Here is a 15374-nt window from a genome sequence, read left to right on the forward strand (position 1 = left end):
ATTTCGTAAAACAAAATCTGGATTTTGTTGAACATCTTACAACAAAATATATACAAACACTATATAATCTTTATTAATTATACTTATTATAACATCATATTGAAGTTTACACACTGATCGAAGGGTTTTTGTCGTATTTTAGATATTTAATTAAGTTTTACAATACCGGCGGTGAGTTTTAGAAGTTGTTACAACTATGAAACATCCATGGAGCCAGTCAGTTGTTTTCTTGTCCCATAGGCAAACACTGCACAGTGCCGCTTTCAATGCTCTTTCAGATTTTTTGAATTTCCGAGTCAGTTTGTACAGTGTACTTAAACTGTACTTAAACTTAAGCAACCTCGTTTTAGTATTGCATTGTCTTTTCATTACAATTTTTCTATTATGCTACTGCACTTCGTTTTAGAGTAAAATTGTGTGCTTTTCTTCACCACATCACTTCACTGGTATACTAAACAGAGGGTTTTTTGTAAACCTGGGATCCCTGTTATCCGATTTTTTCTAGTGCTACTATAAGGCAACATACGTCCCGGCGGTACTGTGATATTGAGAGGTCATACATTTTCAAAAAATACATAAAGATCAGGTAGGTAGTTGTTGACGGTGACGCCTTTCATGTGTTTCTATAATTAAGGTCACGGTACGAGCATGTGTTCAGTGTGTGCCTGTGCAAAGCTAACTAGAGTGTTACCCTTACGACATTAATGTTGGTTATCTTGTGAACTGTCTGACTAGCTTGCTGGTTGACATTAACGTTAGCCGTGAACGTTAGTTTATCAGGAGTTTTTTGTTTTAATGGCATGACAAGCCGCTTTATTGTCCTGTAGAACTCAGTGTTTGATACCATTCGAAATTTAGTTCATATTTCCGTTACTGCACTGTAAGTTACAGTGCTAGTGTTTCATTAGCTAACGTTACCTTGCTAGCTCGTTGGCTACGTAGCATTACGCTAGCTGCTTATAATCGTGTCGTGACTTCCCCTGTGCCATCTGTCACGTTAATGCTTTGATCAGCTACTCGCCATGTATCTCTGTGGTTCTTTTGCTAGGTAGTCGAAAACACACGTTTTGCTCTTAGGTAGTTTGTTTCCCCGTATAACGTTTTTTGCTGCAGATTTACCAGTTGTACTTTGAATACACCTTGTACATTAAGCATTAAGTTGACTGTTCTAACAGACACCGTATGAATGCGTGGATGCCTGTAAGGGTTTGGTGTTTCTACCCACGTGTGTGTCACCTGTGCACTTACTGAATTAGTAGAGACGTAAAGAACTGAAACGATGGTTACGTACTGTAACCCCAGATTCTACGACTATGTTGCGCAGCCCTCTGGCTGTAGCATAATGAACCAATCCCTGCGCGCTCGTGCCAACTGAAGCAGTATAGTCCACGCCCACCGGTGAGTGGGCCAAAAAGTTGCTACTTTATCGCTCTCATGGTGTGCTCAATTACGTCCGCAATCACACCATAAGAGAGCGGCGATAGTAGCACTTATTCCCTCTAACTGACCATTTTCCTTCAGCCAGTAAGAGGTACTAGTGGGGCCCAAAAAGCCAGAGGGCTGCGCAACATAGTCATAGAATCTGGGGTTACAGTACGTAACCATCGTTCTATTTCCTATGTTTGCTTGCCCTCTGGCTGTAGCATAATGAACCAAATGCTACAGCAGGATATAGTCCACGCCCCACTAGTGCCATACAGCAGCTAGGAGCAGTAAACAGAACCCTGCTTCACAGCTGGACCGACCTGAACTGTGACAAAAACACAAGGGGGGGGGAATCACAGCTGTGAACACACCGGCAGGCAGTGGGAGAGCATTCAATAAGCCCACTGAGGGCCTGGGGACCGAGATGGAGAGACAAGACATACTAACCGACACCAGAGTGTGCACTCTGGGGTGCAGAAAGCACAGAACTGGAAAGTGAGGGGCGTGAAACGTCTCGAAGATAAAACCGGACGAAAGAGCAGGTGGAGGACCATGATGCCGCCAGGCAGATGTCTTCCACCGACACCCCTCTGAGCAATGCCACAGAGGAAGCTATTCCTCTAGTGGAGTGTGCACGGATTCCCTCTGGTGGCTGGGCCCCAGAGGACTCATATGCTTGAAAAATGGCTTCACACAGCCAGTTGGACAGGCGCTGAGCGGAAAGAGGAAGCCCGGCAGAGCCTTCCCTGTAGTGCACGAAAAGGCGCTCGGAACGGCGTATAGTAGACGTGCGCTCCACATAGTAGGACAAAGCACGCACTGGGCACAGCAGATGAGAGGAGGCATCCTCCTCAGAAGTGTGAGGAGGTGTGCAGAAACCTTCCAAGGTTATGACTCTCGACCTAAAAGAACTGGTAATGCACTTGGGCATGAATGCAGGATTAGGGCGGAGAACAGCCAGACTGAGATCCCCACGAATTGAAAGACACTCCGGGGAGACTGACAGGGCAGAGAGGTCACTCACTCTTTTCATAGAGGTGAGAGCCAAGAGAAGCGCCGTCTTCCATGACAGGAGCCTGAGGGGAACCTGTTCCAGCGGCTCAAACGGAGAAACCACCAAGGCACGGAGGACCAGAGAAAGATCCCAAGGAGGGGCCAAGGGGCGCAAAAGGGGCCGTTGCCTCCTCACACCCCTTAAGAAACGTTTCAGCAAGGGGTGACTGAAGACAGACCTGTCTCCGAACCCCTCATGACATGAGGAGATCGCAGCAGCATAGGTCTTCACAGTGCTGAGGGATAAGCCTCTGTCCACGAGGGTCTGAAGAAAAGACAGAACCCGAGGAAGAGGACATGAAGAGGCAGACACGCCCCTCTCAGAGCACCAGCGCTGAAAGGATGACCACTTGGCTACATAGGAGGAAGTGGTGGATGCTGCCCTCGCACCTTGAATGGTGGCCACCACGCGGGGTGAAAACCCCTGGTCGGCTAGGCGCTTCCTCTCAGGGGCCAGACCCACAGGCGCTGGAGCAGAACTGGGGGACTGCGGATCATCCCGTTGGCCTAAGACAATGCGTCCGAACGCCACGGGAGCTCCCAGGGCGGGCCTGCCAGCATTTGGCAGAGTGCCGGGAACCACGGTGCCCCCACTCGCCTTGGGGCCACAAGGATGACGGTGAGATACTCCTCTCTCACGCGGTCTAGTAACCGGGGAATCAGAGGGACAGGCGGAAATGCATAAAGGAGCCGCCTGGGCCAAGGGCAATGGGAGAATGCATCCACCCCAAGGGGGGGGGGAATCTCGAGCTCGGAGGGAGAACCAAAGGGGGCACTGGGCATTGCCTTTGGCTGCAAAAAGGTCCACCTCGGCTCTGCCAAACCTGCTCCAAACCTCTTGGACCAGCTCTGTGTGCAGCACCCATTCCCCGGGGCGGGGCCCCCCCCGAGACATAGTGTCCGCGGCGGTGTTCAGAACGCCGGGGATGTACACAGCTCTGATGGAGCGGAGATGCGAGTGCGCCCACAGCAGCAGTCTCCTGGCGATGCTGAGGAGCCGTGATGATCTCACGCCACCCTGACGGTTGATATAGGAAGCCGTCGTCGTATTGTCCGTGTGAACAAGGACGTGGCAATCCAAGAGCACCGGAGCAAAATGCTGAAGAACGTTCCACACAGAGAGCAGCTCCAGCGCGTTTATGTGGAAAGACATGCCCCCTCTGGCCAGGGAGCACCCACTGACTGAGAGAGGCATGTCCCGCCCCATCCCAACAGCGAAGCGTCTGTGAACACCGAGACGTGTGATGAGGGGCGGCTGAGGGGTACGCCGTCTAACATGACGCGAGGTCCCCTCCAATAGGCTAGATCCGGACCCACTGATGGGGGAATCATGACCAAACGTCTGCGATGACGTACAGGATCGAGCTGCAGGCGAGAGAACCAGCGCTGCAGTCGTCTCATGTGTAGGAGGCCGAGGGGAACCACCGATAGAGCCGCGGCCATCATGCCCAGCAGTCGCATGACTGAGTGGACTGTGACAACGCGACGGGGAGTCAAACGGTGGAGCATGGCGAGCAGCGTCTCTCTCCTCTCCTGGGAGAGGCGCGCCCGCATGATCGGCACATCCAGCTCCACGCCCAGGAAGATAATCGACTGAGCCGGGAACGGTGAGCTTTTCCGCCAATTTATCGTGAAACCCAGAGACGATAAATGAGTCACCAAATCCACCATCTGCAGGAGAGCTTGTTCCCGGGACGGAGCGAGGAGAAGGAGATCGTCTAAATAGAACAGCACTCTCATGCCGGCAGCGCGCAGCGCAGCCAGTGCTGTCTCCAGACATTTGGAGAATGTGCGTGGGGCGAGAGAATAGCCGAACGGTAGGCAGTTGTACTGGTACCGTACGCCCAGGAAGGAGAAACGCAGAAACTTCCTGTGTTGCATGGCGACAGGAATGTGAAAATATGCGTCCTTTAGGTCCACCGAGGACAGCCAGTCTCCCGGGCGCACGCTCCGGAGAACTGAGGCTGTCGTTAACATGTGGAAGCGGCGGACCACCATGAACTGATTGAGAAAAGAGAGATCCAGAATTGGCCTCATTTCCCCCGACTTCTTTGGAACCAGGAAGTAACGAGAGTAGAAACCCTGGTTTTCTTCCATCGGTGGGACCACGCTGATGGCCCGTTTCCCCAGGAGATCGGACAGCTCTGACGCAAGAACTGTCGTGTGGGCTGGGGATGAAAGCCGGGTTTCCAGGATCCCCGCGAAGCTCGGCGGGGGTGTGGCAAACTGGAGAGAATAACCCTTGCGAATTATTCTGTCCATCCACTTGTCCAACACACACAGTTGCGTCCACTGATGGTAACGCTCCGACAGTGGGTGTGACAGCGGACAGTGTTCGTCTGCTATATTGGCAGCCAGCCAACGTTCGGCCCTCTCCGCCGCTGCTGGGGGAGTTAAAGACCGGGCAGCCCATGGGGTGCCCTCTGTGAAAGGGACGCGGGGAGGACGGGAGGGGCTGGCTGTCCGTCGGGGAAGCCCCAGCCGTAGCCGAAAAGCTAGGCGGGCGCGCCCCCGAGGGCTCATAAACAGACGTTCCCCTACCGCTAGCAAGTGTATCAGTGGGGAGGGACGTTGTATGGAGCTCAGAAGATAAAGTGTGCTGAGGAGCGGGCTGCACCGGAGCAGGTCGCGAAGCGGCTGCCGCTGATGAAGCGGGGCGCCTTTGTCTGTGAGAAAGCTCACGGCGGTCACGCCAGTGACCGGCGGAGCGAGAGGGAGCCGTGACATGGCGACGAATCTTTTCAGCTTCTTCCGAAGCCGTCTGCATCTCTCTAACAAGGTGCTGGAAATGGGGACCAAACAGACCATCAGGGCTGATGAGTCCCTCCAGCATATCCTTTCTAACAGCCTCTGGGATGGAGGAAAGATGGAGCCAGACGTTCCTCGCGATCATGGTTTGCCATGCCGAGATGCGCGCCGAAGCGATCGCTATCGGGGCGCACAAGGCGAGGATGGCGCTGGAAAACTTGCTGATCTCTTCAGCATACTTGTCGGGAAGAGCATCAGGTAGGAGAGCCAGATCAGAAATGGCATTAGCTAAAACAAAGATGTTATTAGCTGCCGCTGCCGACTGAAACGCACACTGATGTGAGCGGTCAGCGAGGCGAGCTGTCAATGCATCTTTAGGAGAGGGTGGAGCGGGGCGTCGGCCGGCTCTGAGATTGCACTTGACTCCAAAAAGAGCGGCGAGGCTAGGTTCCAGCGTTGGGACTGGCGGAAAACCGTCATCCGTGAGACCTTTCACCTTTGTGATAGATGCAAAGGTAGAAACTGGAGCTTTAAGCTTCGCCGGCTCGCTGGCAGGGCCGTGCACATAGGCGGCTACCGTTGGGAATAGCGGCCAGGTAGTAACAGGCCGGGACGCTCGCCCGGGGTTATAGCGGCCAAAGGCGGCTTCCTGGGGTGGCGACGCGGCATCCTCCGGCACAGAAAGATCACCACGAGCGCTGGCGATCTTAATGATGTCCGGAAGCTCTTGTAGTAGCTGCACCATGGCGGGAAGCGGTGTTGATGATTGATAGCTACGACGTAGAGCGTAGCTCGGAGGGCGCTGCTCCAGCCCCGCAGGTGGAGGGGGGGGAGCAGGGGGGAGCCCGAAGATGAGCCGTGAGACGCGGAGGCGGAGTCGTCAGACCCCGGCTCCTGCAAATGGTGCTCAGTGAGAAGGCGGTCAGGAGGCTCAATGTCAAGAACATCGCTAAGAAGCCAATACTGCTCCGGATTTTCAGAAAAGAAATCCGCCCGGGAGCGTAGGGTGTCCTCAGGCAGAAGCCTGCAGAACATGCAGGAAGCCCGCTCAGTAAGAGCGAGGCCCGCGTGTTCCGTCCCCAAGCAGCCAAGGCAGCGGGGGTGAAGGTCACCGGGTTCAATGTACCCAACTTGACAAGCTCCGCAGATCCTGACGCCGCCTTTCTTCGCTTTGCTCCCGCCGTCATCATCGCCGCCGGTGCTGCCGCTGCGTCGCTTATCTTTACTGGACATATTTGCACTTTAGTTAAGGAATAGCTCTTAGCTGGCACAAGGCTGAAGGAAAAAAAGGGAATAAGTGCTACTATCGCCGCTCTCTTATGGTGTGATTGCGGACGTAATTGAGCACACCATGAGAGCGATAAAGTAGCAACTTTTTGGCCCACTCACCGGTGGGCGTGGACTATACTGCTTCAGTTGGCGCGAGCGCGCAGGGATTGGTTCATTATGCTACAGCCAGAGGGCAAGCAACATAGGAAATAGAACCCTTAGTTCGGCCATTGATAACTTATCAATAGGGTTAGGTAGTTATTTTGAGAAAGGGGCTAAAAGTTTTTGTTCCAGCTCTTAACGCAAGAGTATTTGCTGCTTTTGTGTGGCTCATGTGACAGTACTGTAAATCTATTTGTGTATAATACTTGTGTTAATAACTTGGGTTATATTTTTAAGGTCAGTCTCTCTCCTGACACACGCCGAGAACAAAAACAACATAATATTAGAAGAGAACATATATTTTTGTTATTTAGTACAGTACAGTACAGTGAAGTGGCAGAAAACACAGATGTAAATCCAAACCATGCAGTGGTTATTTGTTCAGATATAACTGTAAGCTGTCTTGTGACAGGTGGGGGGCCTTTGCTTTAAAGGATGCCTTCACTGATTTTGAACTTGCTGCTTAATGGTTCTAGTTTGGGTAGTACATGTACTTAAATGCCATTAAACTTCCCATTGACTTTTAGCTGAAAATGCCTCCAGATGATATCATTTGGAGGAACCTTTATTTTTCCTTTATTTTATCTTGTTGCTCACACTATTGAGTTTGTAATCATGGTCAACCTGCTTCAACAGCGCTCACCCAGATGACATAATGTGAACTCCTAAGAATGAAAAATGCCTGGGTGATGTCATCTGGAGGAGTTTTTTTTAGCTAGAATTTGAGAAATATTTTAATAAAGGGAAGTCAGGGGAAAGTTTAAAAGCATTAACATACCTTTACACCCTAAACTAAAGCCATAGAGAGCCAGGTGAAATTTGATGAACTCGCCCTTTAATACTGCAGCAAAGCTATTTACGGAGCAGAGGCAAAGACTTGACTCTGCAGCTAATGTATATTTTTTAATTATGATTTCACCTGTAGGGCTGGGCTTGAAAACACTGCCATGAAATTTCTGGTGAGATTTGTAGTCTTGTTTACTAGCCTGTCCTGTTTGTATATCCATAAGATAAAACAAGTATTCCAAAATGTAAATCTGCTTCTGATCACTTGCATTTCTGAAATAATCCCAGAATGGCACAATGTCAGGTAAGATTTGTAAAACAGCATATAAACTGATTACATTTTTTTTATCATTGATTATGGAAGTCAGAATGTCTGGAGAGCTGTCCCACAGCATAAACATCAAGGAGCCACGATGGGACCAGAGCACATTCATGGGACGCGCCAAGCACTTTTTCATGGTCACAGATCCTAGAACTGTCCTGCTGTCTTCTCAGACTTTGGAGGAGGCCAGAGTGATTGTGGAGGACTACAGGTATGTGGTCTGAGGATGAAGTAGGTAGTGTTTTTTTTTTTACCCTTTTTGGTTGGCATCCACTATATATCATTTATTATATTTCACAAGTAAAACTGAGAACCAGATGCTTGAAAATTACTCAGTTGTTGAGTTTTCCTCCACAAAGTGACTTATTGTAAGGACTCCATCTTTCCACTATCTTGACAATTTCAGAGCTGGTATTGTGAAGCCCGGCTTAACGGAGGATGAGCTCTGGAGAGCCAAGTACATCTATGACTCTGCCTTCCACCCTGACACAGGGGAGAAGATGTTCGTGATTGGCCGGATGTCTGCTCAGGTGCCAATGAACATGTCCATCACGGGCTGCATGCTCACTTTCTACAGGTACAACACGTGTTTCAATACATCCTTTAATGTGTTCCAAGTGCCAGTTGTCAGTTAAATTGGAAAATAGCAATCGGTCAAGTTGCTGCTTATACACAAGTCAGTTTTCACTGGCATAAAAACAGAAATTCTAATTCCTTCACAGATTGAAAATGTTCTTACAAATAAAAATATCTGCAGAAGATACAGTAAAGCCACCTGAGAATGGTGTACTGAAACAACCATTAATGATTAACAAAACATCAATTTAGATTATGAGTTATGTATTATGAGTAAGCATCCAGTGTCAGATAAATAGGTAACAGTATTTCCCTGCTATCATACTAGACAATAAATTAATAAAAAATTGGAATATATTTTATAGAGGGAACATGTGGATCCAAAAAAAAAAGATGAAATCTATTGTAAGGCTGCAGCAAAAAAATTTGTCTTTTTACTTGTGTGTATTTATTGATTTATTTATCTATTAAAAATCAGTCTTTTGTTTAACTTTACCTCCATATTTTACATGATTGGGCTGTGATTATACTAGTGATCATCATAGACAGTAGACATTGCTGTCTAAAGCGTTGTTTTTGTGTATGACCACTGGAGGATGCCAAACTGGAACTTTCATAATTCTGCAGCTTGTGACTTTAATAGCAAAATTCAGAGGATGGAATACACAAAAGACACTTAGATTAATCGGTATTTCTGAAACAACATATTAGAGGGAGGGTTTATTTATTAATCAGTAATTAGGCCATTGCTGGTCAAAATATAAAATCAATACATTTGTCTCTCCCTTTTTTTTTTTTTTTACAGCTCCAAGGGTAAATTGTGTAATTCTGTTTATTATTTATATAGCACATTGTGCTATATTCTAATTTCACAGTATTTCTAGCCAAATCTGCATTTTTTGTTTATTGTGGTTTTAATCTATTAATCTTAATATCAAAATTGTAGATGGCCACAATTGCATACAGAAGTAGGTACCAGTAGTTGTTTCAACTTTATATTGTGTGAAATCTCACTTCCTTTAAATGTTTTTGCTTTCTTTTTTTTCTGATGTTTGCAGGACCACCCCGGCAGTGGTCTTCTGGCAGTGGGTTAACCAGTCCTTCAATGCTGTTGTCAACTACACCAACCGCAGTGGAGATGCACCCATCACCGTGAAGTATGAGAGGCTTCTCACTTCATTTCCACTGTAGATCATTCTTGTCCTCCTTCTAAACTAGTGTCTCTAAGGAGGCTGAAGGAGCTGCTGCCATTTTCACTTTCACTCACAGCAGTATTATGTTCTACTGTAATGTTCAACCCCATGTCATCATGGCAACAAAGATTTAATGCCCCTTGTTAATGTTAGATCAATTTGCATTTGCATACTTCCACAAAATGCATCCTTTTGATAATGCAGAAGTGCATCATGCGTAAATGAAGAATAGGTTTGCTGTCAGAAGATGTAAAAGCATATTCTTAATCGTGTCATATTTTATTGCATTTCTCTGCCTTGTTAGTTGTGAGAATGTTGTTTATCTTTGTATAGCATTAATTAATGAGGTATCTGTTTTTAAAATGTTTCACTTTAGTGTACCAGATTTCCTAAAAAAAAATAAAAATAAAAACAGTCCTCATGTGCTGTAGCATAAGTCAGCTATTTATGATATGTGAAAATGTTGAAAGAGGAAGTGGGTTATTAGTGTGTGACGTGTGTTCTCCTTGCAGTCAGCTTGGTGCAGCCTATGTCAGTGCAACCACTGGAGCAGTAGTCACTGCTCTGGGACTCAAGTCTCTAGCCAAGGTATAATGTGTGTGAGTGAATAAACATAAAGGAAAACAAAATAAATTGGATACATACCCACTGTATTTTTCTATGACTTTGTTGCATGTTTCAGCGTCTCCCTCCAATTGTCAGCCGGTTTGTCCCCTTTGCTGCTGTTGCTGCTGCTAACTGTATCAACATTCCCTTTATGAGACAACGGTAAGATCTCCAAAGTTAAAGCCAACAACGCTTTGTTCACTGAGTACATTTTTAGGAAATGTGATGGCTGCCACTGCTGCTTGAAAATATTTTGTTTCTTCCAGGGAATTGAAGTATGGTATCCCTGTGACAGATGAGAATGGAAACAGGTTTGGAGAATCTGCCCTTGCTGCCAAGCAGGCCATTGTGCAAGTGGTTGTGTCAAGAATTGGCATGGCAGTGCCGGCAATGGGTAATGCCAACATCACAATATATCTGCTAGTTTGTTTAAGCACCTATTAGGGTATTGGTGAAGATTCTCAGTCATCCAGGTTTGGTTATCTGAAGATTGAATCATGTCACGTTTCGCTATTTATCCAAGCAGCTTCCTCAGTCCGAATAAAAGGGTGTCGGACCTGCAACTTTGCTGTTTTGGTTCAACTCACCACTCTTATGGTGTAATTTTGTTTTCTGTTAAACAGCTTTAAAAAGCTAACGAAAAAGCTTTAGAAAGCTAATGTTACTTCCTAACTGCTGGATGTGTAAATATAACTATGTATAGCAAAGTAAAACCTGGTGCAGAGCAAGTTGTTGTTTTCACACCTAACCATTCATTGGTAAAACAAGATCATCACTCATCTTAATCTTCAGTGGACACATACATCCGGAATTGTTTAACATTTGATGTTGTGAGAGATTAAACCAGCAGTGTGAATTTGGTGCATATTGACACTGTTAGCTCTTCATGCAGAGGAGAACTTTACTTATCTTGATTTTGTTTTTGCAGCTATTCCTCCTGTTATAATGAATGCCCTGGAGAAAAAAGCCTTCATGAAGGCAAGTAGACTGTCACATTTTTTTGGGAGGCTTTTAAGCCTCATGCCACATTCCATATTTCAGATACATTGAATGCTCTTTTTTTCTTTCTTGATTTAATTGAAGCTCTGCTGTCTCTGATTTTTGTCTCATTGTAGCGTTTCCCTGTTCTAAATGCTCCAGTCCAAGTTGGGCTCGTTGGTCTGTGGTAAGTTAGTTTTTATATAGAAGTAGTCATTTATGAATTAATAATTAATGATTTAGTTTAATAATCATGATCACAATATTAAACAAAATAATTGTCATAATTGAGCAGCCTTAAAGAGTTTGTTTGTGTAGTGTGTGTATAAGTATTTGTACTTAAATTAAATCACTGTCTAAAACATTATCTCCTACATTATCTTTTGTTTTTAGCCTGGTGTTTGCAACTCCTCTATGCTGCGCCCTCTTCCCACAGAAAAGGTACCTAGAGTTAGTGTCATAACTGTTTGGCATTAACTAAAATATAGCGGGACATGAACAATGTTTTACCATCTCATTGCAGTTCAATGAGTGTGAGCAGACTGGAAGAAGATCTGCAGGAGAAGATAAGACAAGCCAGTCCCCAGACCACTACTGTCTACTTCAACAAGGGCCTGTAGGTCCAGCCAACATATCTCCAAACACATATGTACATGTTTTTAATCTTGTGGGCACAAATGGTAGAGCAAAACTGAATTTATTTATGCATTTTCTTGTTATATGTACTATAAAACAATTTGAAAAAGAGGGTTTACTGGACAGAAACAAAAAGCTTTGAGATGGAAGGGTACTGACAGTTCTCTCGTATAGCACTCCTGAATTTTTATTATATAATTTTTTTCTTATTGTGGTTTGGCATCTTGTCTGTCTTCCTTTGGTCACAACTGCTATTACAGTGGCAGTTTTTACCAACAACCAGATAGAAATTATTTAACTTGAGTTTAAAATGAAGACTTGTGCTTCTAAGGTGTGTATGTTTTTTGTTCTAAATGTCATATATCTTTTTGCCTTGTGTCCCTCCTTTTTCTAATTTCTCCCTAGCAATTGCCACAATATATTTTTAAGTAACATTTTTCGCTGTTGCAATAAGAATATGGCATGTTACAGTACATTTGTTACAAGTTGAGGTTGTAATTCCAACATGTTACAGTTAAACTGGAAAAATCATGTGTTAATGAGCTCTAACTATCCCAGCTGCTGATAATGAAGTTCTTCTGTTGTTGTCATCTTCCTCCTTTTTAACCAGTGCAGCTCGTTACTCTTTTCAGCTCTCCTAAGTGTACTTATGCACCTTCATACACTAGGTCTTGACGTGCTAGGTACTGGTGGCATAGAAAATATGTAAAAATTATCCTCCAAAGGCTCACAAAGCACAGCATAGTTTCAGTTAACACTAATATGAGTGGTATTATTGTCAGCATAAGTATATACTGGTGTACTGACACTGGCAACCTGTTTTTCCAGGTTTTTTTTTTTTGTTTGTTTGTTTGTTGTTTTTCCATTTGAGCTCTCTTTATAAACTAGTCCAGTCACTATCTTTAGCATAATAATGAGCTGTTTGATTGTTGTAGACGATGGTGGTTGTTTGGTGAAGTGTTGAGAAATGTCCTGTGTTGTATCTGTGTTGTTGCTAAGAGAAAATGCTATGATCCGAAGTTGGAAACTTTTCTGAATTCATATGCAAGTGATACAGACCACAGAAAACCTTTTTTGCTTGCTTTTGCTCTTGTCATGTTAAATATTAATATGAAAGTTATTTTGGCTTTATGCCTACACTTGACCTAAAGCATTGCACAAAGCAGGTTGGAAGAAGTCAAAACTGCTTTGTTGTCAAGCAAAGCTGCCTAATGAAATTAGTTTTTATATGCACTCATTGTATAATCACCTGTAAAACTGTCTTTTGCACTAAAGCCATTGATGTCTCCTTGTAGCAAATGAAAGTAACGAATGGTGTGTGTGTGTGACAGATTTTAAATACTAAATGCTTCCATCCAGGTCAGGACAGTGGGCAGGTGTGTGCACAGTTATTGTTGTGCTTTGTTAAAGTGGGCGTTTTGGCTGAGTTTGAGCTTGTCTGATCAAATTCATTCATATTGTTGAACAAGCTGCCCAACACATAATTAGATAGTGCTGATGGTGTATATAAAGACATATTAGCTGAATTTATCCCAGTGTTGTCTGTCTGAAGCATATAAGAATGAAGCACATGTGCGTTAGCGATTGTAGAGTTTTTAACTTAAAGGTGTGCTGCTGTTAGGGAATCTAGCAGATGGCCTCATATGCATGAGAAAACAGTGTTAGCTGCTAGCGCTTCAGGAGCTTAAAATAGTTTTTATTTGATAATGAGTGTACCTTATGTTTTAGTGTAACTGAGTTCTCCGATGAGTGATGGAACATAGAAGCAGATTACTGGCTCTAATACAATGTTTTGTGCTGTTGTGGGTATAAAAAAACCTAATACCCAACAGTGGGATTGTAATGACCTTGTTCAAACATGTATTTATCTCCATTTTAACTTCAGGTTTGTGGAATTTGTGTGAGTGATTTAAGGTTAACTGACTATAGGAGTTTTGGGATTATAGAAACCGCACAACAATTTTTTATGACTGCACTTCCATACAGACACACAATGATCATGTTTATGTGTGATCCCAAAATTTGGTGGTATCATTCCAAATTGGCAACCAGGTTGTTCTTGAATAATGTTGCTACCTGTCCGCTCTTCACAAACATGATCACATGCACTGCAGGACAGTGTTTCACAATCATCACTACTTTTATTCCAGTTGGTAAATCAAAGTACTGTATACCAGTACATCATTAATAGTTTTTTTTGCGATGTTCCTGATGGTAGTTGAGTGTTCCTGCACTATATAACATTGGCTTTGCTGCTGTAGGTGCTAGTTGGATTTGTGTGCTATTAAAAAAATAAATAAATAAATAAAAAGATTGTTTTATTGTGCTGGATAATGTTAAAGGACTAATGTTTCTTCTATGTTGTAATGCAGCTTTCAATGCTCATACCCAAGTGTCTCAGTTTCTGCCTTTTTATAAATTAAAGCGTAAATGTATCAAGAACAAAACTGGAGGATTTCCGTGAGGATTTCAACAAGAGATACATAGTTAGAGATGCGACTGTACTGGTCCACCGATATGTTTAGCACCCACAGATCTAGCCAAAGATAAGATGGGTATGAGTAAAATATGTGTAGCTTTTAAAGTTTTCTTTCAGCTTTATTACATGGACTTCTGTCTGGCTATTCTCATGCAAAAACAGGCAAGGGATCCTCAACCTTGTGGCTTAAGTACCAAATTTTTTCAAAGAACGTCAAAAAGCATTGCCATTAACACAAAGTTAAAAGAATTATGATAAATCCCAACATATATTATAGTTGAATGTCAATTGTCTGGCATAATCAAACATAACAAATGGTATGCACCAACAAAGAAAGATATTTGTTAATTAAAGGTACAATATAAAGACAAAATTATTTTATATACATTCAACATAGATACGTGTTACTGTCAGTATTGATGCATTCTCTCCCCATTTTGTATTGTGTTGAAATATATTTCCTGAATGTGAAATGTGTTTTACTCAGAGCAATAGAATAAAATGTGTAACATGAATGTCCAAAAATCTTCGTCTGATTCAATATTAAACAGAATAACTTTATTATTTTCAAAGCATCATTTGTGCTCTTGTGAAAAGGAACTTCTACATCAAGATTATACTGGGGGAAATGCGGTAGTGATCTGGTGACTGACACCACTAAGATATTGCAACACACACTGACCCAAGAAACAAAAATAAAACAAGTATGAAAATTTGGTGAGAAGGTGTCATTTATTTTTCTGCAGCTAGTTTTCTCATGCAATTGCACACACAATCTCTACCGCACAAACATTTGCAAGCAACACCTGCATCAGGAACCATAAATACTCTTTAACATGGCAACAGAGACTGAACCTGTGTGTCTCAGTATCAAACCTGCTCCTCTCAATGAGTTTAGAGTCAGGTTTTCATTATTGCACACGAAGATCACACTGCCATGTTTGGGGGACATTTATGAGCCCAGCAAGGAGAAGCAAATTAAGAGAACACTGACAAATATAAAATATTAATATATTAAGCATTAAAACTGAATTATGAGGTTCTCTAAAAAGCAGATTCCAAGTCAAATGTATGTACCTGAATGTAAAAGCTGCCATCAAAACCCATTCTACTTGAATTTGCTTTTAGGTGCCTTCAGAAG

General features: G+C 43.9%; 1 protein-coding gene across 4 annotated transcripts; it reads left to right on the top strand.

Annotated features, from left to right (window-relative positions):
* Positions 1-431: 431 nt before the first annotated feature.
* On the top strand, positions 432-14065 carry sfxn3 (sideroflexin 3). 4 transcript variants are annotated; one of them, XM_067519709.1, is made up of 12 exons: positions 513-586; positions 7583-7616; positions 7808-7976; positions 8172-8342; positions 9400-9498; positions 10047-10122; positions 10217-10302; positions 10407-10534; positions 11069-11118; positions 11256-11305; positions 11512-11559; positions 11642-14065. In XM_067519709.1, the coding sequence occupies exons 3-12, from the start codon at positions 7813-7815 to the stop codon at positions 11736-11738; spliced, it is 969 nt and encodes a 322-aa protein (XP_067375810.1). In that variant the 5' UTR covers positions 513-586; positions 7583-7616; positions 7808-7812; the 3' UTR covers positions 11739-14065. The 4 variants fall into 4 exon arrangements, with proteins under 4 accessions (XP_067375809.1, XP_067375811.1, XP_067375810.1 ...); XM_067519708.1 differs by lacking the exon at positions 7583-7616 and having other exon boundaries at positions 432-586; XM_067519710.1 differs by lacking the exon at positions 7583-7616 and having other exon boundaries at positions 466-586; positions 7812-7976.
* The last annotated feature ends 1309 nt before the right edge of the window (positions 14066-15374 follow it).

The sequence above is a fragment of the Channa argus genome, chromosome 1 (genome assembly GCF_033026475.1).
Source record: "Channa argus isolate prfri chromosome 1, Channa argus male v1.0, whole genome shotgun sequence".
Classification (NCBI taxonomy): domain Eukaryota; kingdom Metazoa; phylum Chordata; class Actinopteri; order Anabantiformes; family Channidae; genus Channa; species Channa argus.

Bases quoted from the DNA above. Each gene is read 5' to 3' on its own strand.
- sfxn3 (XM_067519707.1), top strand. From the start codon at position 7,801: ATGGAAGTCAGAATGTCTGGAGAGCTGTCCCACAGCATAAACATCAAG. The intron at 9,499-10,046 runs GTATGAGAGGCT...TTCTCCTTGCAG, and splicing joins GATGCACCCATCACCGTGAA to TCAGCTTGGTGCAGCCTATG. The intron at 11,119-11,255 runs GCAAGTAGACTG...GTCTCATTGTAG, and splicing joins AGAAAAAAGCCTTCATGAAG to CGTTTCCCTGTTCTAAATGC.